The sequence below is a fragment of the Micropterus salmoides genome, unplaced genomic scaffold, assembly GCF_014851395.1.
Source record: "Micropterus salmoides isolate LMB-PRFRI ecotype aquatic unplaced genomic scaffold, ASM1485139v1 Ms_hic_scaffold_11, whole genome shotgun sequence".
Taxonomy (NCBI): domain Eukaryota; kingdom Metazoa; phylum Chordata; class Actinopteri; order Centrarchiformes; family Centrarchidae; genus Micropterus; species Micropterus salmoides.
Window position 1 is genome coordinate 5,400,271 of NW_024040152.1, and position 25,863 is coordinate 5,426,133.

Below are 25,863 nucleotides of genomic sequence, written 5' to 3' on the forward strand. Positions count from 1 at the left end.
GTGATGAGTCAGTATGAACACAACTCAGAGGAGTACTGAAAGGGCAACAATGGAACTTTTTTTTTTCCTATTTTGTCAACAACAAATGCTGTTAATTTTGACAAAATTATTATAATTTTGTATAACAGTAACACATCAATCACAATACAATTTAAATGTCCATCCATGAAGGCTCATATGAAGGCCTAGTCCTACATTTGAGTACAGCTTAGTAAAACCTTTAGAGTTCAGTACCATCAGTTAAGATTTTGACTGAGGAGGATCTTAAACGTCTATGACACTCTCAAGACACTGCTTCATCGGACCACCCTGGGGATCCATCAATGGCCCACGATCACTGGGGAAGTCCACAGAAGAGGTCCTGGCTACTGTATGTAATGGCCCATAATTGATTTAAGAGGTGGCTGAGACCATGGCCCAGACACTGTAATTGATCTATCTGGAAGAGAGTAACGCAACCATTAGCAGAGATAGCTGTGCTAATAGTGCTATATGTGGAGCTCTGTCCCAGGTATAATGAGAGACATTTGTTACCTCTGGTTCCAGCAGGTGACACAGGGTCCCTCACAACTCTGTGAGACGTCCATTATGAATCGTAGTTCTTAGTACATCGCACTTCATCTGACTGAAGTCTATGAAATCATACCTGAGTCACTACTACTCTTTGGAAAATGGACAGATGACTCTCTTCAGCATCTTGTCTTTGTTTGACTAAATAAGGCCATAAACCACATTCTGTGGTTGTGTAATTAGTGTCATGTGTAGGTTGCAAAGTTTTTCAAGTTTTTCAAGTTTTTGTTGCAACCAATGACTGTATCAGACAGTTTCACTCAACATAAACCTTTGATTTAGAGCATAATAGGACACTAAAAAAACATTCACGAAATTCTTGTTTTAGTTTTGGGAGTTCTTTATCACATATTTATCCATCTAATGCACACTGTAGTAATTGAAAGTAACTGTCTGCTTTTAAATGGTGAATTGATTCCATTTTTAGCCATGTCATAATAAATGAAGTGTAAAAAGTTTAATATTGCCAAAATTTATTTTGGTCCAAAACCAAAAGATATAGATTTTACCATAATCTGAGACAAGGAAAGGAAGCAAATTCTCACATTTGGAACGTTAGACCATAAAATAGTTGCAGATTAATATTCTGTTGATTGACTAAACAATTAATCGTTTAATCGTTGCTGCTCTAGTTGCAAAGCATTGAAACAAATGGCAAAGGCAAATGGTGAGCCAGGCTATAATATTGGGGCTGGAAGCATTCATTCAGGGTGGTCTCGTTGAAGTGAATGAAGAGCCTCAACTTTTTAATGTAGTGCCAATGTCTGTCTGAATGCCTAAGGATGTAGGATTCTGGCTTGATTCAGTCCATGGCCAGCAGCGAACATGTTCTTCCAGAGGCAGTGAACTTAAATAACTCTGGGCACCATCACCTGCTCTTGGATTTTGCCCTGAGCAGTGTCCCAGCTCTCCCCCAAACTTTAGAGGATGTGAAAGTGCTGAAGAGTAATTAGAAATCCTCATTTTCCAGGGGGAGGATAGTAGGGCGAGCCGCTGTGCCACTGGGAGTCTTCACTAGACAGCACAGCAAGGTCCAGCGCTCAGCCAGACATTAGGCGTTTAAATCTTCAAACAGTCGATTCGAGACCAGTGGTTAGGGAAACGTACAGCCCCCTGCAGAGAGACAAATTTCAGACGGTGGTGTATTTCTAGTGGGGAGAGCTAATTCAACAGCAGACCAGGTCAGATGGGAGGCTGGAGAGCACTTACTACAGTACTTTGTAGATCCAGAATATTGTGAATTGTTGCTTGGTAAAAAATAAAAATAAAAATGGAAACAGCAGGGGAAGTCTCTGTGATGTGGAGGACAGCCTGGTGTCAGTATTGAGCTGGCCAATTCTGTTTCCTGCCCGGAGCATACTTTTGTCTTTAGTCTTTTTTTTTTTTTTTTTTTCTTCATCAAATGTGTTTGCAGGGCATGTCCATCTACTGACTGGCTGTCATTCTGTACTGCACGCCATCTCCTGTTGTTTAATTAATGTTTCCCTCTAGTGAGTTAGTCTACTGTTTGAGTAGAAGACAGCAAGATAGAATTAGAATTCAGACGATGAAGAAGAATTGGTAATATCTGTCATTCTTCTTTTTGTTTTTTGCACCACATCCATCAGTTCATCTTGTCGCATTTTAGCACACATCTTTTTTTAACGCTTGAACACACCTGATTGCCATTGAATTGAATACTTAATGTACAATGCAGGTGTTATAGTTTTGTCTTTTTTAATCACTCTGTATCATTTGTGATAGATGTTTTTCAGGGCAGTTTGGTCACCAACCAAACAGGAATTTAAGTTGTATTCATGACGACACTAAGTTGAACTTATAAGACCTCAGAGACGGACGAGTGCTATTTGAATGTGGGTTGGTCAGACGGACAGATTTTCCATTGTGATAGTTTTGATTTGTTTCCTTGTTTTCACTTGCCACTGTCCACAGGTGTGTCGATGTGATATGAAATGTTTACCAGGAGCCATTTATATAGACAGACTGACATCTGTGACAGGACCAGCTAATTTGCAACTTCGGATCTATTTTTTTTTTTCCTTTGCTCATCCACCTCAATTGCACATTAGTATACTGTGTATGCTCTGGAATTTCAGCACACTAGGCTACATTGTAATCTTGGTTTAATGTTTCTTAAACTACAAAGGTTTAATGTTTTTGTAAGCTGCTGATGTTGTTGTGGATAAATGTTAAGCCTTTGTTGTCCTATAAACTTTACAAATGTGAAACTGACAGAGCTGGTCTGCGCTGTAAACAGTCGACTAATATTTTTATTATTTGTAATTGTTAAGGTCAGTTTTGGATTTTCTTTTCCATTTTTGAAAAAAAAAAATTTTTTTTAACAAGAGCTCAAAGCGACAGAATGTGTTAGTCTTGGGTTTTCTAACCTTTGCTAGGACCAAGCTAGTATATTTTGGTTTCATGAGTATTGAAACATTTTGTTGTTCTCTCAATCTCTTTGCCCACGCAGCCTCCTACCTCTACCCCAGCTTCCAGGGACTCATAGCAGACAATGACACTGTCCGCCTGGGCCTGGACTTCCAGAGGATGCTGAGGATCAACCATGTGCTCTACATTGCTGCCCGGTGAGTCGTCACCACTTCGCTGCTTCATGTGAATACATATGCATGGTTGCACAAAGGGTCCAATGACTATTTTTTTTACTTTTTAATTAATTAATTAATTGGATACTTCAATCAATTAATTAATTAATTAATTAATTAATGGGAAAAATCATTATCTAACAGAGCCCAAAACTTTGTCAGTTGAGTTCCTACATAGCTTTGTCAGCAGCCAAAAAAACCTGAAGTATCCATTTAATTATGGATTATCCTGTTTGTTTCACCTTTATATATCCATTAAAGTAAATAAAACATAAAGTCAGTTCAGTTCTTATTTAGACTGAGGTAGATGGGCAACAGAAAAATATGCACTCAAAAGGGATGTGGGGGAGAAAAATGAACAAAATGTGCAATGGCATAAGCAGGGAGGTAAAAAAAAATTTTAGCAAACAGTTGGCAAAAGACAACAGAAAACATCATGATAACAGTAAATACTGTAAAACAACAAATTTACAGAAACCACAAGAAAAAAGAAGAACACCATGAATGTGACAACGTACTTTTTTATATATTCTTATTTATTTAGTTAGTTAGTTATTTAAGTGTGTAAGGGATCCCTGGAAGCACCTTCACACCAAACTACTGTCATGTTTCATGTTTTTCTTGTGTATCTCTCAGCCTAGTAGCACGTCGCTCCCCTCTTGATCAAGATGTTGTAGGTTAATTAACTAAAAGTGCGAGGTTGTACCTCCTCTTTCTATTTTCATTGTGCAAAAAAAAATCTACTACAGTTTTTGGCTCTGTCTCAAACTGCAGTGCTCTCACTGCCAAGAACCCCATCCAAAAAGGTATGGAGATTCTTAATGTACCTAAATGGACTTAATATTTTCCACAGCTGCATACAACAAAGTGCATGCCTCACTTCACAAAGTGATTCATTTGGGTTGTGTGGGTTAGGGAACTTTTGGTGTTGGAAAACTTTTGTGAGGTTCTGCAGTCTGAAGCCAATAAACTTTGCCTTTTAATCCACCTTCCACTCTCTGTTGTTGAACAGCTTTGATCCATCCTATTGAGCAAAGAAGCATTTTTTGGAATCTTCAGGTTTTGTTGAAGTGGTTGGATCAGAGGCTTATGGAGCTTTGCATTCAAAAAGCATAAATGCTGACAAAAAGCTTGTGGAGATACCTCCACTAATGGTGTCTTGACTCTGTCTCTTGCAGAGACCACGTGTTTGCCATCAATCTTGCTACTTCATCTGAGCAGATAATCCCACAGCAGGTAGGAAAGTCTGTCTACAGTCATGACTGAAAATGTTCTGCTGGTGCTCTGTAAAATATTTATAAATATACCTTTGTTAATACACGCGTTTGAGTCGATATTAACGTATTTACTGTGTTTAATGTGTAGCTTACAAATGCCATCTGCTTTCTAAACTGGACCTTGGTGTGTTCATTTCCTCAACACAAAAACTCGCATCCAAGATGAATTCTTACTGGAAGAGTCTGACATTTAGGGAGAGTTTTAAAACATCTTGATCCTTCAGAATCAATACCAATAATCTGTGAGTTACCAATAGAGATTTTAAATGACCCAGCCTTACTTGACATTTTCCACGATTAATGTTAAAATAGATTTTAGGATTCTGTGGTCATTAAATATATGATATGACCTAAAGAAATTCTTCCACAACGCTGCTGCTTGTCAATAAGATATTTCGGATGATATATAGTCCTCTACATGTCCTAAAGGAGAAGTTTAATGCAAGGCATTGCTCTTTAGACAGCAATTCTGTTCTTGTTTCTCTAAACCACACTGTTTTTCTAGGAAAATATCCCATGTAATGTTTGTATCTCATTATTTTCCTTTCTACTCTTTGCCTGCCTTTTCATTCAAGTATTAAGCAATCTCTCTTTAGACATATATCCAATACAAGTGGAGCGGGGCTCTTGTGGCTTTTGAAGTGACATGCTCCCTCCTTTCTGAATCTCATTTGTCAAACATGATTGCACTTAAATAAAAGCCCTCCAAGGCCTGGACTTTTGTTTGCTTGTATTTAGATTAGCACTAAACATTCTGATAAGGCCACCACTTCATGTCAAGGAGATCTAAACTATTGATTTGGGTGTAGACTGTTGCACGAAGAAATGGGAATTTCTAAGCAGTACAATGTTGGTCAGTCTTTTTTCAGTTGTGTTATTGTAGAACTTAGATATTGAATGTATTTTATATGATGCATTTTTTAGCCATTCACCCAAACCTCTCCCGCCTCCAGTGTGACAGCAGGAACTGAGTGGAAAATTATTGATGACTGTACCCAGATTCTGCTATCCCACACTATCCATCTGAGCTCGGTCGTTAGTCTGTGACTGACTCATATCGCCAGAAAAGGGTGCGTCCTCTTCATTACAGATCCATTCCTTTACTCTGGCTCATTTTTAAACTAGCTCTTCATTTTTCATGGCCACCCTTTCACATTCTCCCCTTCACTGATCTCCCCAGGCCTGGGTGGCCATACTGTAAGTAATTATTAGTAAACCGAATGGAGCGTGGACAAGGCAGGGTCTATTACCATAATGCTGACTCCTGCTGAAACGTATCAAATCTCCACAAAGTCGTTCCAGAGATGTTCTATGCATGGACCTGGAGGGAAGAGTGCTGGCTTTAAAATCTGAGACGACAAAGAGTCTGTTATACTGCTCAGAAAATGTCTGATAAATTAGTCGTCACTACACTGACTGAGCTTATTTAAAGTAATATGTTGTCGAGGTCATTTTAGGATTACTCTGGCAAAATTCTATATTCATCTTTTTGTTAAAAAATCTGTAAATACAACCCCTTTAGTTTGAGTCGATCCCACATACTGCTGAAACCCATTCATGTTCATTTAAAATCTACAGTGCCCAGGTGTTTTAGGAAATTACTAAGTGTCACAGAAATGATAGGGAAGTCAGAAAATCATTAACACATTGTTAGTTTTGGCCTTATCAAGGGATTTGAAATAATTAGAAAAATATAGAAAAATCCTATAAGGCATTCATCATACTGTGTGCAGTGGGAATTAAGTTATGCTGTTTTCGAACATGCAAAGCAGGACACCCTCCACCATTAAGATGCATATCTCTTTTTCAGCAAGAGCTACTTTTCTTGTTTACCTGCCGTTTACCAGGTGTGTTAGATTTCGTTCACCTGTTCTAAGTAGTTTCTGATTGGACTGCTGGACCGAAAGCCATCTGACATAATGGAAAACCAGCCTTGAGAACAAGAGAATAAGGAGCATGTGGGACAAATTGTGTTTCAGGGACTTATGGTCCAAGCGGAGTGACCCCTCTGCTCCAATAAGGCATCAAAATGTATTATACCACAGGGTGACTTAGTGTGAGGTTGTAGTTGAGAACACCTTGAGTAAAATTTAAGACCTAAATAGCAAAAACAAAAAAGAAGTTTACTCGTCTCTCCAGCTTTGTGCAATACATTTCAGCGTATTGTATAGGACTAGGATCCTATTGTTTTTTTGTTTTTTTCATACAGTAAAAGGCACACAGATGAATTAAATATCTCATCGATTCATCTCAGAAATGTTCAAACAACTTTGTGTTAACACAAATACAGACTGAATGTCAAGAAAGTAACCTTTATACATGTAAAAGAGAGTATAAAGATGGACCATCTGAAGTGCACAGGGTAAAGTTGAAACTTTTTGTTGTGCAGGAGATGGCAGAGTTGACATTCAAAAGTGGCTGAAACCGAGACCTCTTTGGGGTCACACTGCTACTGCTTGGAGAGGCCATCCCTTAATATCTAGGCCTAAGTGATGACATGTCAGAGTGATACATCTGCTCCTGTCTACTCAAATACTGTGAGGAGAGCAGAAGTGTACACAACAACCAGCTTCCTCTGTGGTATTTACAAACTCTGAGAAAATTCAGGCCTGTAAATGGAAGAGGGCACATTAAACCATCAACTTGTTAACAAGTTGATGGATCTTTTTCTGTAATAGTCCACTGGATTACTAGCACTGATACAGGAAGTGTGTGTTGTGGTGTGTGAAGACTAAGGGCAGAGCTTTGGCCAGTAGGTTAATTAGAGTTAATTGACTGCGACCTCGAATGGACAATGAAGTGACACAAACGTCCTCTGCAGATTCCCGTGTGTGTGTGTGTGTGTGTGTGTGTGTGTGTGTGTGCGCTCACAAATCCAGACATTGTTTAGCTGCCCGCTGATGAGCTGCGCTGGCAGCTGCAGGCATTCCTCATATTTAGGGCCCGAACACGAAAGTACCAGGGCCAGAACCTACTGTTTGTGGTGAGATGGTTATTGTTTTTGTAACATCTTGTAGCATCTTTTTGAAGGGGCTGGGATGCACATACGTTAGGACTTGTGGAAAAAGTTCTGCAGTGATTTGTTAATTAAATAAGTTACTCTGATTAATGGGTGGAAAGAAGTGCTGGTCAGAGGTTGTTTATTTGATCTCAGGACGAGCTGATAGAAGGGACACTTTCGGGGGTTCAGTCCTAGTAGTACTTGTTGTACTGCCTAAAACCTCAGGGTGTCTTATTTGTGTGTATTGCAGCCTCAAAATGAAATGTTACCAAAACTTAAGTGTTCTTTTATAAATATTAATAATCTCTCTCTTTAAATTAAATGTCCTTTAGAAAAAAACATGTTCTTGGATTTCTGCTTTATTTCTAAACAAAAGGCAGACAATCTGTATGTTCCACCACGAAGTAGGATGCTGTTGTAACTAAACTATACATCGTCCATTAAACAGCAAACTTGGCATGTTTGAACTCAGATTCAGAGGCATGTCAGTCAACCTCCGGTGTTCAGAACGCAGCTGTTGCTCCAACTGAGGCGCACGTGAAGGCGAGGGCTCGTTCAGCACTGCCTTTAGCTTTAACTCTGTTTGTTTTACTTCACGACAATTTATTGAAGTAAATGAGACTTTCATCACAGCTGTCTAGCAATAGTCCTTGAATGATTGGGAGTAACAAAAGCTGGGATGGTGAGAAACGGCTTGTCTTTGAGCTGACAGTTGGCTGTCTGTTCGTTTTTCAGAAACTGACTTGGAAGACGAAGGATGTGGAGAAGTGCACTGTGAGAGGGAAAAACAGCGTGAGTATTATCTTCCAGACACATGCACATCTTACCTCCCCATTTTCTCACTCTTATCGCTCGCTTCCTTTGCCTCCGCCATCGATGAAGTTTTGTAATAAGCGAAGGTGTGCAGGTAGCTTATCATAATCAGTGGCATGTCCGTCAGGAGACGACAGACTTGTGCTTTAGGCATTGCATTTTCCTCCCCAGAGCTACAGTGAGACCACAAGAATCAGCCAGGGGATTATGATAATGACTGTAAAACACAGAGAAGGGTGTGTGTGTGTGTGTGTGTGTGTGTGTGTGAGCCAGTAAAATGCACTGTCTACCTGCTGCAAATCCTGCTTTTATTCTGTTGTTGGCATACCAGGAGCCAACACGGACCTGGTCCCTAATGTACAATAACATCAAGCTCTTTTCCTCCTGACAGGACGAATGTTACAACTATATCAAAGTGCTGGTGCCACGAAACGACGAGACGCTTTTTGCCTGCGGCACCAACGCCTTTAACCCCACCTGCCGTAACTATAAGGTAACATACTGCAGTGCTGTGTGCTGCCTCCTGGCCTCCGTTGTCTGTAAAAGAGCATGTAACAGCTTTTAAGAGATGTTTTTGGTTCGGTCATTATGGGCTATTTCAGTTGTATCCCGTTTTTTTTAAGTTGCTAATGTGAATGAGAAACGAACTCAACAAACTTAAGCAAACTTAATGTGTATCACATTAGCACCAACGCTGGCTTTTTGTGAAAGTGTCATTATCAGGGATATAATGTCAAACACAGGTCACAGAGTCTCACACAGAACATATGAGTTCATCAGTGAAAAAAACTGCTGCATGCAAGTTCGTTATACACATATATTGCAAGACATTCAACCTACAGGCGAATAGATAGCAGAGAATGATAATGGAATTCAAGGTCCTTTATTTTATATTTATTTTATACAGTTGAACATAATGAAGTGGTCATAAGTTGAAACTAACCAACAGTCATATATACTTGATACTTGACAATCAGATACCAGTAGCTGATCTGGTCACTGAATGTTGGCAGATTTGTGTTTTACATCACTAGGTGACTTAAATCCATTAATATTCGTGGAATAATTTGTTGGCTCGACAACTTAGAGAGAGCAATCTGTTGACAGAACACTAGCTATGCTGATGATGGCAGTAATAAAACAGCTTCTTTCACACCTTTTGAAACAACAAAGATGAAGGAGGAGATGAAATGAGAGGAAGAAGCTGAGGAGTGGGAAGACAAGAGGGAAAAGGGAGCTGGGTCAAGAGACAAATCTATGCCAGTAGATGAGGCTCTCTGCTGCACATGGTCTCTGTGGTTATTCTATTGCTTCAGTGATGAATAACAGCGCAGAGAGCTGCTGGCTAAGTGAAAACATTATACCAAGGACAATGCAAGCTGCTACAGTTTGAGGTCTGTTGAATAAAACCCAACATGACATTATTCTGGAGCCTCAGAGGTGACATCACAGGATTGCACTGTGATTCACAGCAGGCCATTAGAGGAGGAGGGGAGTACAAGTCCTACAGCACAGACTGTAAATCTAACTGTATGTGGGACACAGAAATGCAAAGGGGAGCTGAGAAACTAAAGACTCTACATTTCACTATTTTTTCCCCCAGTGCACTGCCCTGTGACCTACCCAGTGGGCAGTGTCAAGGGGTCAGGGAGGGTGAGAACCCAGGGACCTTCTATTGTTTCATATTAAGTGCCCAGTAAAGTCCTGAGTTATTTAAAGGTTTACTCAGTGAAAAGGGATTGACAAAATCATGTTGTTCCAACTGTGGATAGCAAAATACAAAAGGCAATAGTATAGATGTTATGTGATTTTGTTGGAAAACCTCTGAATCTGTGATGTAATGCGAGTTAGTAATTTTGTCCTTGACATGAAAAAACTTGCAAGCTCCCATTGCAGCTACCACAAACAGCAATAATAAAATTAGGTTTAAAGCACATTTAATACAAATAGAAGCAAATAAATGATGAAAAATGAATTGAGGCAAACATTTTATTTGAGAATAAACAAAATTAATTAAATTAGATGAAATGGCATTTAAAAACAAATTAGAAAAACAGCAAATAAATACACTCAACAACCTTAAAGGGAACCAGGAAAAAGCAAGTAGGATAATATATGTTTGTAAAATATATATGATAATTGAATTTAATGCAGAGCAGGAAAGGCTAGAGTATCACTCTGATATAGTGGTTAGTAGCTCTCAGGGGTCGGTGTTAAAAGCCTTTCACACAGTGGATGTGTCAAGCCTGAAAGGGGCTTTGTTCTAACTTTAACGCCACAAGATATTTATTTGTGTCATCCAGGTCATAGTTTTCCAAGGAGGATTATATCAATGACATTGTAATTAGTTAATGATATGTAAACCAAAATGTAATGTTTGATGATATTGACTTATTGCCCAGTTTAGTCCGGGGGCTTTTGGACTAAGTACAGCATCCCAATAGACTCATAGTACCTAAATACTTTCCAGGATCAAATCATGTCTCGGGTGTCGTAAAGAACCTGCACAGTCTCGTTTCGTGGCTTCAGAGTATGTGCAAAGGTTAATCCACAGGAGTGAGATTGATGTAAAATGTCTCCCTTCCACAGAAGTCCTTTAGTGTTAAAAAAAACAAAACAAAAAAAAACTGGTGTACACAAAACACATCCTCACATTCTTTCTCTCTGCAACCCCCCAGCTGTGTCCCCCCCTCCCCTCAACTTTTTCCCTAGTCTGGAAAAACACGTACAAGAGATGACTATCCAGACAGCTGGGGAGAGAGGGAGGAAGTGTAAATCATATCAAGGAATCAGTCTCTGGGACTCCATGAAAAAATCTGTGGAGGACAAGGGGGGATTGAGTGAGAGGTGTGTGTGTGTGTGTGTGTGTGTGTGTGTGTGTGTGTGTGTGTGTGTGTGCTGGTCAAAGATATGAATGGATGCCCAGCTATGAACATGCAGCTTCACTGACCAGACTGCTGAGACAGCTGCTCTGTAGAGAACAGAGAGGCTGTCTTCAACATGCATTTGTGATACAACAAAACCTTGAAGCGTCAAATCCATCTGTCTTCATCTGCCCACTGGGGTAACGATCCTGCAGTCGCTACACAGCTTTGTTGAATCCTGAGTTCTCTCTGACTTTTGAGGTCTGTTTCTTGTGATTAACAAACTGCTGTTTTACTTCAAATGATGTCGCTCTGCAGGCGAGAAGTCCAGTCAATACTGTTGATTTCTAATCAGATTTCAAACAGAATTTAATTTAATTTGTAGAGTACAAATTTCCTCATTACTGATTAGAGACTGGATGGTACTCTCAACCATGATTGCAATCCTGCTGATATTCCTCATCTATCAGCAGAATAAGTATGTATTGATTTCTTGTAGCTTTTTGGTAACTCAACTGGGTTCAGGATAAAATTGCTCGAGTTTATTTTGGAGAAATATCATTATTTTTTAATGAATAAATTTTTTGGTTAGTCATAGAATACAATTAGCCCCTTGGGACCCTTGTCCTATTGAAAAAATATTAGTTCTTTCCCTTTTATAGGCATTTGTCAGCCATAAATAAAAATAAAATAAAAAAATAAGACTGAGAACCATGCTGCCATGTGTTTTCTTGGTCAAATATTTTTTGGGTCATGTTTCCTTCTTGCTTTCTCCTCATGTGTCTGCTTCCTGTTTAAAAGCCAAGTGGAAAACACATTAAAAGCACTTAGTCTTTGCCACTTTCTGAACTACACTTATGTGGTTTTTATTGATGTTTTTGTGAAAAGCATTTTTCACCAAATCTAACAAAATGGCAACTTTGATGCTAAACAGGAGGTAGATCTAAAAATAAAACAGCACCTCTGCAAAATGATGCAGGTCATCACGACAACAACAAAAACTAGAGCCTGAACAATAAATGAAGCTTCATAGAAGTGAAATTCACGGAAGAGTTGTTGTGTTGGATTGCATCAGGTTCAAATAGCCCTTTTAAGTGTTTTTTGTACAGACATGACGGAGCAGTTATGCAGAGTTTACGTTCTATTGTAAAGTTTTGACTGGCTTATTTTCTCCTCCACTGGATGGTTATATTGCTACAGGTACACAGAGCAGCCATTAATCCTGTGCCCCCTTATTTGAGATGGATATATAATTAGATAAATCCTTGTCTGAACTGACATTTCCATGATGCATCAATTAATAATGTCTTGAATGAAGTACCATGAATGGAAGAAGCCATCAACCTATGTATGCAGCTAAATCCTTACCGATCTTTGTTGTGATATCTCAACTTCTTTGCAGTTTTAGCAGAGAATTTTAACACGCATACTAATACAAACATACTGTATACTTGGATAGCTAAATATGCATCTGAAGTCACTTAGCAGGCCATAATCAAAACATAAACGACAAAAAAAAACCCGGATAATGCATGATGCACATCACGTATACAATGACATTATTGATAATCCTTATTTCATATAATTAAATGACATGCTGAAAACATTTCTTTATAATGAATAGCTTCAGTTTAATTTGCTGTGATGACCCTGATGGTTGTGTAAGTGTTCACTCCACACATATGATCTCAGTATTCAGAGTTTACAGTAACGTTTGAGCTTGTTCACAGAATAACAATAGAGCACCAGTGAAATGCACTGCTTGTGTCAGGCGACACAGCATCATATAAACCCAGCCATGTGTTTATGAACCGTTAATGTCGCGGGTGTGTGTTCCAGTCACCTTGTTGCTACAGAGGGTGTTGAATCTGCTCTGCATGCATTCAACCTCCACTCCCCCATCCCCCGACACACACACACACACACACACACACACCACGCTGGGTCTTGCTTATTGTCGTACATGAGGTTTACAATCTTGTTAACAGCAGTTCCGAAAATAAGAGGCTAAATATCCGCTCTCCACTCTGCTCATGACAGCAGGACTTCACATACACACATCTTTTATGGACCCGACCCACATACAACACATCAAATAAAACTAATCTTTATGATGCATGTGTTGCCTTTCACAATCACACATAGATTTTGGTACACGTCCTTTGCATTCAGTCACAATTCTCACTGTTCATCAATTTTGTGGTCGGACCAATGGTGACCTCGTAGCTTTATAAGTGTAAACAGTGATGATTTTTCGTGTTTACTATTGTCACTCTGTCATTTATATCCAATTTTTCTATCACAATTCTGTATATTGCCTTATAAAATATTCCTCTGTACTGTGTTCTGTCTTACCTAGATGTCGACACTGGAGCAGGAAGGGGAGGAGGTGGTGGGACAGGCTCGATGTCCCTTCGAGTCCCGCCAGTCTAATGTTGGCCTTTTTGCAGGTGAGTGGTTTTAGAGACTGTCCAGTAACTGAAATGTCACAGTTCAACTCCCACAGCTGCTGGCCTGTGTCACTCGTCCTCCCAATGTGTCCTTAAAGTTCTGGTGGTGATTAGATTTCTGGATGTTTATTGTTGAATTTAAATAGGTAAGGCTTGAAGAAATGCACTTCATTATATTTTTTTTAAATTAAACCAGCATTTACTGAAGTAAGATTACGTCCACAGGTAAAACAATCACTAAACCTTACTCTGAATATGCTTGCTTGTCGAAATAAAGCTAACCTGCCTTATGATGCATCCGTTCAGCGCTGCAGTCTCGCATGATTGGATGGATTTTAATAGTTTAGTGGGGAGAGCCAATCAAAACCAAATTTGAAAATGCAGCAGTCTTGAATTTCACCACTGAATATTAAGTGTTGTATGTCTGTAAGGAGGTATTTTTACTTCTTAAATAGGGATTTATAAAAGGGTTTGCAAAATAGTTAACTGTGATATAAAGTAAAAATGATTTGTACAGAACTTAACATGTTTTATGTTTTCCTTTATCTCAGACATGTGGTCATTGAATACAAAGATGTACGATAAAAGAAAATCATTTAATATTCTTTTCTCAACCTACAAAAGCTGGTTACATATCTCAACTCAATCCTTAATTTTTAGGTATTTAGATATACCTTCAGTTGAATCTACAGCAAAATACGTTAAAGCAGCGGTCGGCAAATAAGTCTGGCATCGGGCCAATTTTTTTTAAGCCGTTACATGGTGGGCCACAACATAGTCTGAGAACTTGTGCACGTTTAGCTCAGTCAGTAGTGTGCGGGACTCCCGTTGTGGGGGTTGTATGATCGATCCCAACATACTGCGGATATTTTTTTTTCTGCTTTGTTAAACAAATTGATTATAAGGATATTTTGCTCACCATAAAGTGCCTGCGTGCGCGTCCCAGCGTTTGATCCACATTCATAAACCTATGGATGCTTAGTTCTGGCCCGCGGGCCGCCTATTGCTGACCACTGCATTAGAGGATTAGGATTCAGATTCAATGAGTTGATTCAATACTTTATTCATCAATATAAAATATAATATTAGACTAAACTACATGTTCTACAGCCTCTCTGGATAAATGTAATTCAATGTCAATGATCAAATCATCACAGGGTGTAATCTGAATTTGCCCCTTGGTGGATTCTGATTTGTAGTTAGATTTTCTTTACTAATCATAGCAGTGAAGGAAGGTGATACTTTGTGAACATGTAGGGGTCAAGTTCAGGGAAGAGTGAAGGGAGAGCCAGACCTGCACTTAAGCCTGCCAGGTTTCCACTGACATTTATACAGGGTTTTTCCTGGCTCAAAATGAGGCGGCGGTGGTACCACCCTGATCTCGTTCACACACGTGCATGTGTACCGTGCCTTTCACTGACTTAAGCAAACACTTTTTATGAGCAACGTATTTTAAGAGTTCTAATATTTATATGAATGAAGGAAATGACAATTATCATGTTAAAACATATTTTATTAAAAGTAAAGTTTAAATCATTAAATCAAATACAAAATAAAAGCCAATGTGTTCATATACACAGTAAATTAAAAGCAAGTTGACAAATCAAATGTACATCCGCTCTTGTTTTCTTTTGTCGTTCACATGGCCCCTCTTGCAGTGTAAATATGAATTCCTGGATATTAAATGTTCATCTGCAACGCTGTACAGACGGCGTTCAGTCACACACGTAGAGAGGCATAGTGCAGTGTTCACAAACGCCACCTGCCATTTGCAACAGCCTTTTTTAACCGCCTGCTGGCCATATAAAACTATATTAAATCATTGAACGGCATAAAAAATTGTTTTTGTTACCTTTTATGATTGTTTTGATCAGACTGCTCTTTTCTTTGTCTCTGAAAGTTTTGCAGCATCTTTCCCAGTGCACTGTGCTGATAACAATACAGCGTCACCACATCAGCTGCAATTGCTGTAACAAATGACAGGGATTCACAAAGTGCAACACTTGCTAGAAAATAGTGTTTACCATAAAGACATCCGTCAAGTTTTGTCGAGAGGTGTAGGCGGGACCACATTTGACGCAGGAAAAACCCTGCATTTATGCAAAGTTCACACGGGTTGTTCTCTAAAGTGACACATTCTCCTACGTCTGTTATCATCTGCCTCTTTTTCGAAGGTCACCTTTGACAAAATAGGTCATTCACAGAATTGGGTTTTTCTTGGGAATGATGATACCTGACAATGTATCTGTTCTATCTGTATCTATTCTGTTTTTTCTCAGGTGGTGACTTCTACTCAGCCACCATGACAGACTTCTTGGCGAGTGATGCAGTGATTTACCGAAGTCTGGGAGAAAGTAGCCCTGTTCTGCGTACAGTCAAGTATGACTCCAAATGGCTGCGAGGTGAGCATACTGCATGATCTCACATCCTCCAGTTCTCAGTTGAATCTTTAGGTTTTAAACTTTAGTTGGATTTGATACTGTATTCACATTCCATAAAATGCTAAATTACTGCATTTCTGGGTTAAGCTTAGTTATTAAGGTGTTCGTATCGGCTCCGCTGAAGCGCTAGCTCTACCATCTAAATAAAATGAATGTTATCTTTTTATTGTAAGTTTGTTTCTCCTTATCTTTTTGTCCTTATATTCAGATTTTCCATTTGACAACACACTAACCCTGCATTTCTCTTGCCCCTATTTTCCAAATTGAGCATCTCTGTTTACCACTGCTCCATTGCTCACAATGCACTTTAATGTTGGAAATAAGGCATCACCGCCAGCGTGTTTGTCACATATCGTTTCTTGTTGTCTCCCACAGAGCCCCATTTCCTCCACGCTATTGAGTACGGGAACTATGTGTACTTTTTCTTCAGCGAGATCGCAGTGGAGTACACCAGTCTTGGCAAGGTGAGAGTGTACTTTCAGACCAAAAACTCATTAGACTTGTGGTGTCTGTACTTTAGACGAATGAAGTCGAACAACATCACTTCCCATGCAAATCGCATGCCTACAAGATTTTTTTACTGACATTCCATGTCGGCTCTGCCTGAGATTGTTGTGGTGAACATGATTTCTAAATTGGAGTTGTCAACTGTAAGGGATTTTATCCTCCCGTCCCATCAGGTGGTTTTCTCCAGAGTTGCACGTGTTTGTAAGAATGATAATGGCGGATCACCGAGGGTGCTGGAACGTTACTGGACATCGTTTCTCAAAGCCCGGCTAAACTGCTCTGTCCCGGGCGACTCCTTCTTCTACTTCGATGTTCTGCAGTCGCTGACAAACGTGCTGCAGATCAACCACCGGCCGGCCGTGCTCGGCGTCTTCACCACACAGGCAAACAGGTTGGGATCAGATGTTATTGTCTATTCACAGTAACATGTTTGGTTTGTTTTTTTAAGGAGAAAGGAGTCAAGACATTTATTAATACAGGGAACTCAGTGGTAGTACTCTGGATGGTGTCATAATTTTCCTTGATGAAGTATCTTTTATGTAAGTTGCCACACCTGTATTGTCTGATCTCATGACAGTCCTAGCTCCAAACTTATAACAAACTGTAACTATATGAACACCTTTAAGTCTACCAGAAAACTCTATATTGGGTTCATGACCGACTGATATGTTGAAGAGGGTGGTTAAGAATAAGTGAAGCTCTATAACTACACAAACTGTTAATTGATTTTTATTTTTTTTCTTATTTGTATTTTATAATTGATTAATTAACTTAACATGTAATCCACATTTTTGACAGTTTGTTACACTATAACTTGATCCTGGTCAAAAATCCAGTAATTCCAGACCCAGAAAATGTTGGAGAAGAAACTAGAGCTGACATGTTGAGTTGATTAGTTGATTTTACTTTTCATGGACCAGACAATAATTTGATTAATTGAGAAAATAATTGACGGATAAATCTATAATGTTTTTTGCGGTCCTAAAATCTATGATGTTGCCTCCATGCTAATAGTAGTTCAACTACTACAACATTCATACCTCTAATACTACTTGTAAGCTAGTAGTTGGGTGTCAATCAGTGTTCTGCTGCATCTGCTGGAGCATCACTAAGCTATGTTTACAGTTCATACACTTGTAGAGCTCTAGAACTTGTAGGATGTCTGCTGAGGTGAAGACTCGGGGGGGGGGGCTGCAGTCACTGTCACTGCTTCCTATGTCAGCTGCTGAATAAGATGCGTTGGACTGCATGGCATACAAGGTTATAAAGTGCTTTAAAAAGAATGAAAATATTGAAGGCAAACAGTAAAAGAAAAGGCAAATACAGGCAACAAATCACATAATAAATGAAATCATATATTCAACCCATCAGTATATGCTGAATTCACCTTTATAAAAAGACAGAGGTTGTGCCAGAGGTGCTGAATTCCAGACCTTTGTCTCGTTCTTTGTGATGTCATCTTCCTTTGTGGCCCCTTCTACAGCATCACCGGCTCAGCAGTCTGTGCTTTCTACATGGACGACATAGAGAAAGCCTTCAGTGGCAAATTCAAAGAGCAAAGGAACAGTGAGTCAGCGTGGACACCTGTTCCAGAGGAGCAGGTCCCAAAACCAAGGTAAGAGACATTTCTTTAAATAGCAAACTGTCACTTTCCAAGAACATGTTTTTCTGCCTCTGACAATTGAGTTTTTGCAGCTGCTGCTGTTATTGTTCTGCACAGACATCTCGGAACAAAAAAAAACCAAGCAGCCACACAAGACACCTGTTTTCCCTCCTGCTCACCCCCCCCCCCCCCCCCCCAAAAAAAAACAGCTGCCAGTGTTTTTACATCTGTGCTGGTGGAACTGAATTCACTCCTGATTTTTTATTTTTTTATTTGCTGCTGTTGAACAGGCCGGGATGCTGCGCGGGTGAGGGCCAAGCAACTGCCTACAAGTCGTCCACCACTTTCCCTGACGACACCCTGACTTTCATCAAGTCGTACCCGCTGATGGACGAGGCCGTTCCCTCGGTCAACGACAGACCCTACTTCACACGTACCACGAGCAGGTATGGGATTTGTACAAAAGGAACAGATGAAAAAGTGATGGAATAGATTTTGTTCATCCCTTATTGTTAACTTGCCTTGTCTGAGAAGAGGCAAAGAAACCCAGCACACTGTAGGTACTAATTCCATCACCTGTGTTTCAGTACTTAGACCTTCAGTGGGTAAAATGTATATAGACAGACAGCAAGTATGTTGCTGACACATTCAACACACGCTGAGTCCAGCCCCCTGCTTTTCTCTGTTTTGCATCAACTGAATGTCTTTGGGTTTTGGACTGTTGGTCAGAGAAAAACAAGCAAAACAAGTAAATTGAAGCTCACGTTAAAATCTGGGGATTTACGATGAGGATTTTTGTAGAACTGATTAATCGAAAAATAATTAAGAGATTAGCTGTTAATAAATCAATAGTTATAGCCCACATTTCCTCACACTCTATCTGTAGGGCTACAATTATTATTACAATTATTCTCGTTATCAATTAATCTGCCATTTATCTTTTTGAATAATAGATTAATTATTTGGTCATTTTAGATTTCTGCTGATCATCTAAACCAGTGGTATTCAATTAGATTTCAAAGAGGTCTAGTTAGAGAAAATTTCCTGAAGCAAAGGTCCGGAACATCAAAACGACGAACTTGCGTTATCATTCAGTGCTATAACCTATATCAACACATGTTTTTAGTCAACAACTGACTGTCAAATCAAATAATATTTCAGTCAGTTTTCACATCAAACTGGAGGGATAATAACTATTCAAATAATAAATTCTAAATTTAAGTAAACTAAAGTGCCTAATTTTTAGAAAAAATGTAATAAAAAGTGTAGCTTGAAGTGATGAAGTGTAGTCTTAACCAATTTTATAATAAACACTCAACACATCATAACAAATGAACAGCTGTAACGCCTCCTCTTCTCTTTAATTTTCCTACTTTCTGTTGTTCAGTGAGAAACGTGAGCTCCAGCTAGCATATTGGAGATCTATGAGATATTCTGGTTTTGAACTGCCCGTGGGAGGAATGTACATGTAAAAATCTGTACATTCGTGATTAAAAGTCATGTGAAATCTCTTTTATCTTTCGTCCCCTCAATTCGGGTGTGTTTCCAAAACGTCTCTGGTGAATCTCGCGGACTCGACTCGCAAGCATCGGTATGCACAGATTTGATTGGCTGAGCAGCGTCACATGAGACGATTGGAGCACATGCGATTGGTCTGTGAGTTTCCTGGTCCTCTAAACCAGTACAGTAAATGCTAGAAAAGCTGCGCGGGTTAAAATAGAAACGCTCCGTCACGAGGTAGTAAGTCTCAATAATAAATGTGCTGTAGGTCGGCGGTCCGGAGAGGACGGCGGTCCGCCTATTAGTGACCTCTGATCTAAACAATTAATAAATTCATTGTTTCAGCTCCAAAAATATATTCGGAGTTTGAAAACCACAGTATTTTCCAACTTTATGGTAGTTTTTCCAAATGTAACCGACGTAAACTAGTGAACCATGTACCACTTTAGACATCATACATGCAGAACTCTTTTTCAAATGCTCACTTGGAGAACATCTTCATTGAACCAAATAAAAACACAACCATTAGTTGAATGTCCGTGTTGCTGTTCAGTCAGGCTGCAGTTATAAAACAGGTCTTGAAGAGAAAATGTCAGGCTCTTTTCTTTTAGTGGTTAGTATGCAGGTATTATTTTCTATATTCAATAGCAACATAATGTACCAGCAGTGTTTCCATGCGCGGAGCTGTGATTGGTATCGATGAGTGAGCTCAGGTGGAACACACATCCGTGTTCCTCATTAATACCCATTGGATTTGTTCAACGGTCGATCTCAGCCACATCAAACACAGGCCGCACGGGGAGGAGGTCTAACTCGAGCACTGACCCAACCTGCAGACACTCCCCTGCAGCTCACATGGAAGTGAGGAAGTCACTGGTGTGTGTGTGTGTGTGTGTGTTGTGACATTTGAGAATCCAGGTATATCAGATGATGACGGGATGAATGTTGAATTGCTGGTGTCACAAGTGTTTCAGACAGTACCGCATAAACCTCAGACCTAGAAGTACACACAGCAGATACACACACAGATTTAGCTATACACACACACACAGACAGAGCCTCCTCCAAGCCTCCTGATGCAGAACCAGGCTGACAGCCAGCCAGACACTGCAGCGGCTCCACACTGGGGAAACATGCGCCGCTTCGCATCTGGCGCCAAAAACATCACATCTGCCCCGCCTCTCCCCAGAGAGGCTAGATAAATGAAATCTAACCAGAAGCGCATCACGCAATACAACAGAGTCATTGCGGAGACGTGCTAGTCTAGTCCATGTGGGTAAACACGTCACCCTCCTTGGGACCATCTAGGACACACTGAGGAAGAGGTGAGGGGACAGGAGCTGCTGCTGGTGTCCTTCTAGAAGGGATGTGATGCCAAAACAATTACTGGGTTTATTAGAGGAAGTTTGTTTGTTCAAATCCCACGGCCAGAGAACAAAAAATGCAGCGAGATAAAATGACTGAGTAAAGCTTATCCCTCTGTCAACAACCACTGGACTCAAGGTGCCCTTCAGCACAGCTCTTAATCCTCAACTGCCCCAGTGGAGCCAGCTGGAGACGGCTGTGGTGATACTGGGCAGCTCCCAGGTGTGACTGTGGAGCGGGATGAATGTGAAGCAGGGTGGTGCTTCTAATAAAACAACAGTTCACTGGGGTACAAACAAAAAATAGAAAACTGGGACTCAAAAACAGACTGCAGTGTGTTGAGGAAAGTTAGTTGTTGCTAAACAACAAGGAGGGATCGATTGAGTTGGTGTGGGTGGATGGGTAGATGAATTAATAGGATAAAGGGATTAAAGGATGTAGGCGATGGAGGAAGGGAATGGTGGGTTGGTAGATGAAGTGATTGATTGCACACTGATTCTTTATACAATGAGCTCAGTACTCGCCCACTGTTTGTTTTGTTTACCATGGGAAATCGACTTTGACAAAACAAAACAAGAATGCTAACCAGCACCGTTGGCATTGTTAGCTCCCTTTAATTTACCTCAGTCTGAAGTGAATTGGCAGCTTCAATTTAGAAGACCTTCACTATGGATGGGTTACTTTAAGTAATATTAAACATAGTTGCATTTTTTAATATATATATGAATTATTTTTGATGCAGATTCAAGTTGACCCAGATTGCAGTGGACACATCTGCGGGGCCATATAAGAACTACACTGTGGTTTTCCTGGGCTCAGACAACGGCCATGTGCTGAAGATCTTGGCCAGCACAGAGGGAGCCAACGCATCCTTCAGCACCCAACTGCTGGAGGACATCGACGTCTACAACCCTAACAAGTCAGACAATCTGTCTTTATTTTTTTTTGTGTGTGTGTTGGGGCTGTTTTAAGCGTCCTGTGTTTTTCCTTAATTGCTTTTCCTCTTTTCACCCATTTTTTTTCTGTCAGTTTCTTTTTCTCTCTTTGTCCTTTACTTGGTATCTCTCCTTCACTTTCTCTCTGATCTTTTCTTTCTCTCCTCCTCCCTGTGTTCTGCCTTGATCTGTCCTGACCACCCACTCTTTGGTCTATTGTAGCACTTTGCATCACCCTGTACAGCTTGAGGGGATGCTTTTTTCCTGTGTCTTCTTTTGTTTTCTGACTGCACAGCTTGTGAAGTCAATCTGCATGGAGTTCGATTCACAGCCAGGTTTCTCTGTACATTTTCAGACTGTGCCAGTCATCTGCAGCGCTGATTTAAAAAGGAAACCAAATCAAAAATGTCTGATCTTGACAGTGGGTGTTTCTGTGTTCTTAGATGCAACCTGCGGGGGGAGGACAGGAGGGTGCTGGGTCTTGAGTTGGACCGGGATCATCATGCGCTGTTTGTGGCATTCTCTAGCTGTGTGATCCGTGTGCCGCTGAGCCGCTGCTCTGACTACAGCACCTGCAAGAAGTAAGTCACCTGACGAGCAAATCGTTACCTCTGCCACAGTAAGGGTTTTAATACCCTTGTGCTGAAACAAATTAGTTGGTTAGCAACTGAACACCTCAAAGTCTGCCAGAAAACTGTATATTGGGTTCATGGCCAACTGATGTGGTTAAGAGGGTAGCTAAGCCTGTAGATAAAGCTCTCAATTTACAACTTGATCTGCGTTCCAACCCTCGCATATGGCCATGTGCTTTGGCTAGTGACCAAAACATGGATGGTTGGGCTCACCTTTAGAGAGAACCAGAGGAATTCAGCTATCCGGAAGTAGATTGAAGTAGAACTGGAGCCAATTACTGTTGAAGGGAGTCTGCTTAAGTGGCTCAGCATCTAATCAGGATGCCTCCTGGATGCTGGAGACCTAAGGGCAAACCCAAAACACACATGAGGTATTATACATACAATCTGGCCTGGGAACTCTCTCCCCCAGGAGGAGCTGCAGGATGTCTGTTATCTTACATAACTTGCCTCCACTGTAACCCAGACCACATAAGGTTTAGTTCCAAGGCTCTGTAAACTTTAGGTTGGAGGTTTGCTCTATTTTCTGAACATTTATAAATGAAACAATTAAATTATTAATTTAAAAAAATCCCTAAGGGAAAGAATCACAAGTCACTGTCCTAAGTCATGTCTTCTAGTTCATGAAGAGTGACACGGTCGGCTGAGTCAGAATAAAAAATTTGATTAAAAGAGGGAAAAAACCCCATCAATACCTAGAAAAATGATCAGATTGAGTCCTTTTCAATAACAGAATTGGCACTTAAAGTGCTCATATCTTGTCACATGTAAAACTGATGTAGATTTTGCTGTAGTAAACCTGAACATTGAAAAAATTGATCTTCGTCAAAAGTCACAAAAACAAAACAAATCAAAGATCTTGAAACAATTGAAAATCAGCATGAAGACCGGGTCTGGGTTTGTTTCTCAGTTCTGCGACCCAGAAATACTGCATGAATTTAGGGTTTCCTCACTGTGCACCGGGAAGAAATGGCATTCACTGCCAGGTAACTCCAGTAAAGCAGGATCAATATCCTCCACAACTACCAATTTAAGAAATGTGTCCACTCAAAATACTTTCAGAGGTTTTTGGACAAAAGCCTGTACCAAATAGCAGATGTTATACTATTATCTGCCTGGCTCACGGAGTTGGTTGGGCCTAGGCTTTCCCCAAAAAGCACTCTGAGGTTATTTGTTGTGTTGGCAGGTAAGTGAGAATAAGTACGGTGTGACAGCCACGTGAGAAATGCTCTGGTTAAAGGCACGGTTGAGCATTTCTATAAGCTGATTCTGATCAGATTCCTGCGTGAGCTTCATGTTTGAGTGTACAAGATCCCATGTTCTTATACAGCTACAATAAAAATCAGCACTTCTGATGTGTAATCTTCGAGAATAATGGGATTTGGGATTTACAGTTGGCATATTCAGATGTGAGATTTTGCTGTTTATTATTCTGTATTTTGTGCATGAACACAGAACACATTTACGTGCACTGTAGTAAAATGTATTGTACAGTAACATAGACTGTATATAAAAAGGTCAGTAACCAGATTTCCCTTTTACTCCCGGTCTTACGTTAAAACTATTGTTTACTTATTTCCTAAATTGAGCCTGAACTTTTCCTGACCGCACAAATGTGTCTGTGTTGTACGAATAGTCAAATGTTAAATGTTGTTGTTGTTATTTCTACACTGGCACTGCTGTGTTCATTTCAGTTTTATTTATTTGGATGGAATTATTTTGTATACAAGGAAACATCGCTTCAGGTAATTCTCATTTTTTTCCAGCCATCATGCTGTTACAGTGACACTTCCCAAGAGAAGTATTTGACCCAGTTATGTACATGGCAAGAAATCTTCTGGGTTTATCAGTATCAGGTTACTAAGAGCTCATTCTCAAATGCTCTGCTTGTAAATTTCACCCTTTAGACTGTTTGTCGGATAAACCACTATTTGAAAATGTCCCTTCGGAAACCAAATGTTTAATCAATCCTTGAAAATCAAAACAAATAGAGATAATTATAATAACACATGATTAGTTAGAGTGCTAAAACAATTCTGTTTAGCATAATCATCATTATCATCAACAACGTATTGCCCCATAAACTTACTTGCCAAAGATCACTGTCTGGTATAAATTCTGTAAAAGGTACAAAATAGAAGCTTGAACTCGGTGCTGTCAAAAGGCTGACATGGCTTTCAGAACAAGTTTATGAGCTGAGCACAGCAGAGCCTTCGAGCGTTTCTCTTTGTCCACTGCCTTTTGTTTTGTCAGGCGCTGTTTTAGCCCCAGTTAATGTACTTGCTCCACAGCTTCAGGATCTATTTTTGGGTCTGTGAGGAATGCTAGCCCCATGTATCTCCCCCCTTTTCTCAACCCCCTGAACCCAGAGGCGGGATATCTCCTCAGCTCCACCAGGGAATATATATACCCCCATAGCATGCTAACCCCTGGTTGCAAAGGCCTGGAGAAGCTTTCAACATCATTTAGTCATAAATTGGATCCAGCTGATTGGCTGGGAGCCAGCGATAGTGACTATTTTTTTTTTCCGAAGCTTGAGGAGACAGAAGAGGAAAAGAAGTAACTGGAGAAAATGGATAGGGCCCGTCTTACTTAAGCTTACGGGCCAGCTATATCCCCAGATCCCTTTTTAGAGACCAGAGCTACAGCACACCTCATCCTGAGATTAGGGGCTCCGTAAGCCTCATCAGCACTGGCCAGGTCAGGTTTCAGCTGCCATATCCTCCTTTACCACACCAATGAATCTGTCTCCCTCCAGATGAGATTTACCCCTTCTCTCTGTTTTCTGCCTCCATTTTCTCTCTGTCTCTGCATTTCTCTCACTCTTGGCTTGTTTCTCTCGCTCTCGCTCACACACACACTGTAGCTTGCATCGTCAGGTTTCTTTTTTTACTCGAGGCCCTGATGCCAATATTAGGTTTCAGAAAATGCTCTGTTTTCAGCAGCGGCTAGGAGCTGTATGAAATGGAAGTTTTAATAAAAAGAAATACAATAAAAGGGCAAAAGAGGCCCCAAACCCTGAAAATCTGTAGATCCAGGGATTTTCAAATCCAGTGGATATTTCCTTTTTTATATGAACCGTTTCAACTGACTGATCTAAGAAAAAAAACATGTATTATTTTTACTGTCTCCTATCTCCTAAGTACTGTTTATTTAGTTGAAGATTTCAGTCATCTCTGCCTTATATATTAATTCTTATAGATTGATAAGTGTGTGTGTGGGGGGGGGCACTTTATCCATTAAAGTAGAAAAGTGCTATGTAAGTGCAGTCCGCTAGGATCATTCTGGTTTATTATGGTTAT

The 25,863-nt window shown here is 40.1% G+C and overlaps 1 protein-coding gene across 6 annotated transcripts in view; it reads left to right on the forward strand.

The window, feature by feature from the left end:
- Positions 1-25,863, forward strand: part of sema6e (sema domain, transmembrane domain (TM), and cytoplasmic domain, (semaphorin) 6E) — a 151,505-nt gene that overhangs the window by 89,768 nt on the left and 35,874 nt on the right. For all 6 annotated transcript variants that reach the window (XM_038710540.1, XM_038710539.1, XM_038710543.1 and 3 more), the window contains 12 exons: positions 3,041-3,155; positions 4,352-4,409; positions 8,187-8,243; positions 8,656-8,757; positions 13,488-13,578; positions 15,858-15,980; positions 16,395-16,483; positions 16,700-16,917; positions 18,010-18,141; positions 18,420-18,575; positions 21,737-21,913; positions 22,373-22,510. In XM_038710540.1, the coding sequence (XP_038566468.1) occupies positions 3,041-3,155; positions 4,352-4,409; positions 8,187-8,243; positions 8,656-8,757; positions 13,488-13,578; positions 15,858-15,980; positions 16,395-16,483; positions 16,700-16,917; positions 18,010-18,141; positions 18,420-18,575; positions 21,737-21,913; positions 22,373-22,510 (1,456 nt within the window). The remainder of the gene's footprint in view (positions 1-3,040; positions 3,156-4,351; positions 4,410-8,186; positions 8,244-8,655; positions 8,758-13,487; positions 13,579-15,857; positions 15,981-16,394; positions 16,484-16,699; positions 16,918-18,009; positions 18,142-18,419; positions 18,576-21,736; positions 21,914-22,372; positions 22,511-25,863) is intronic.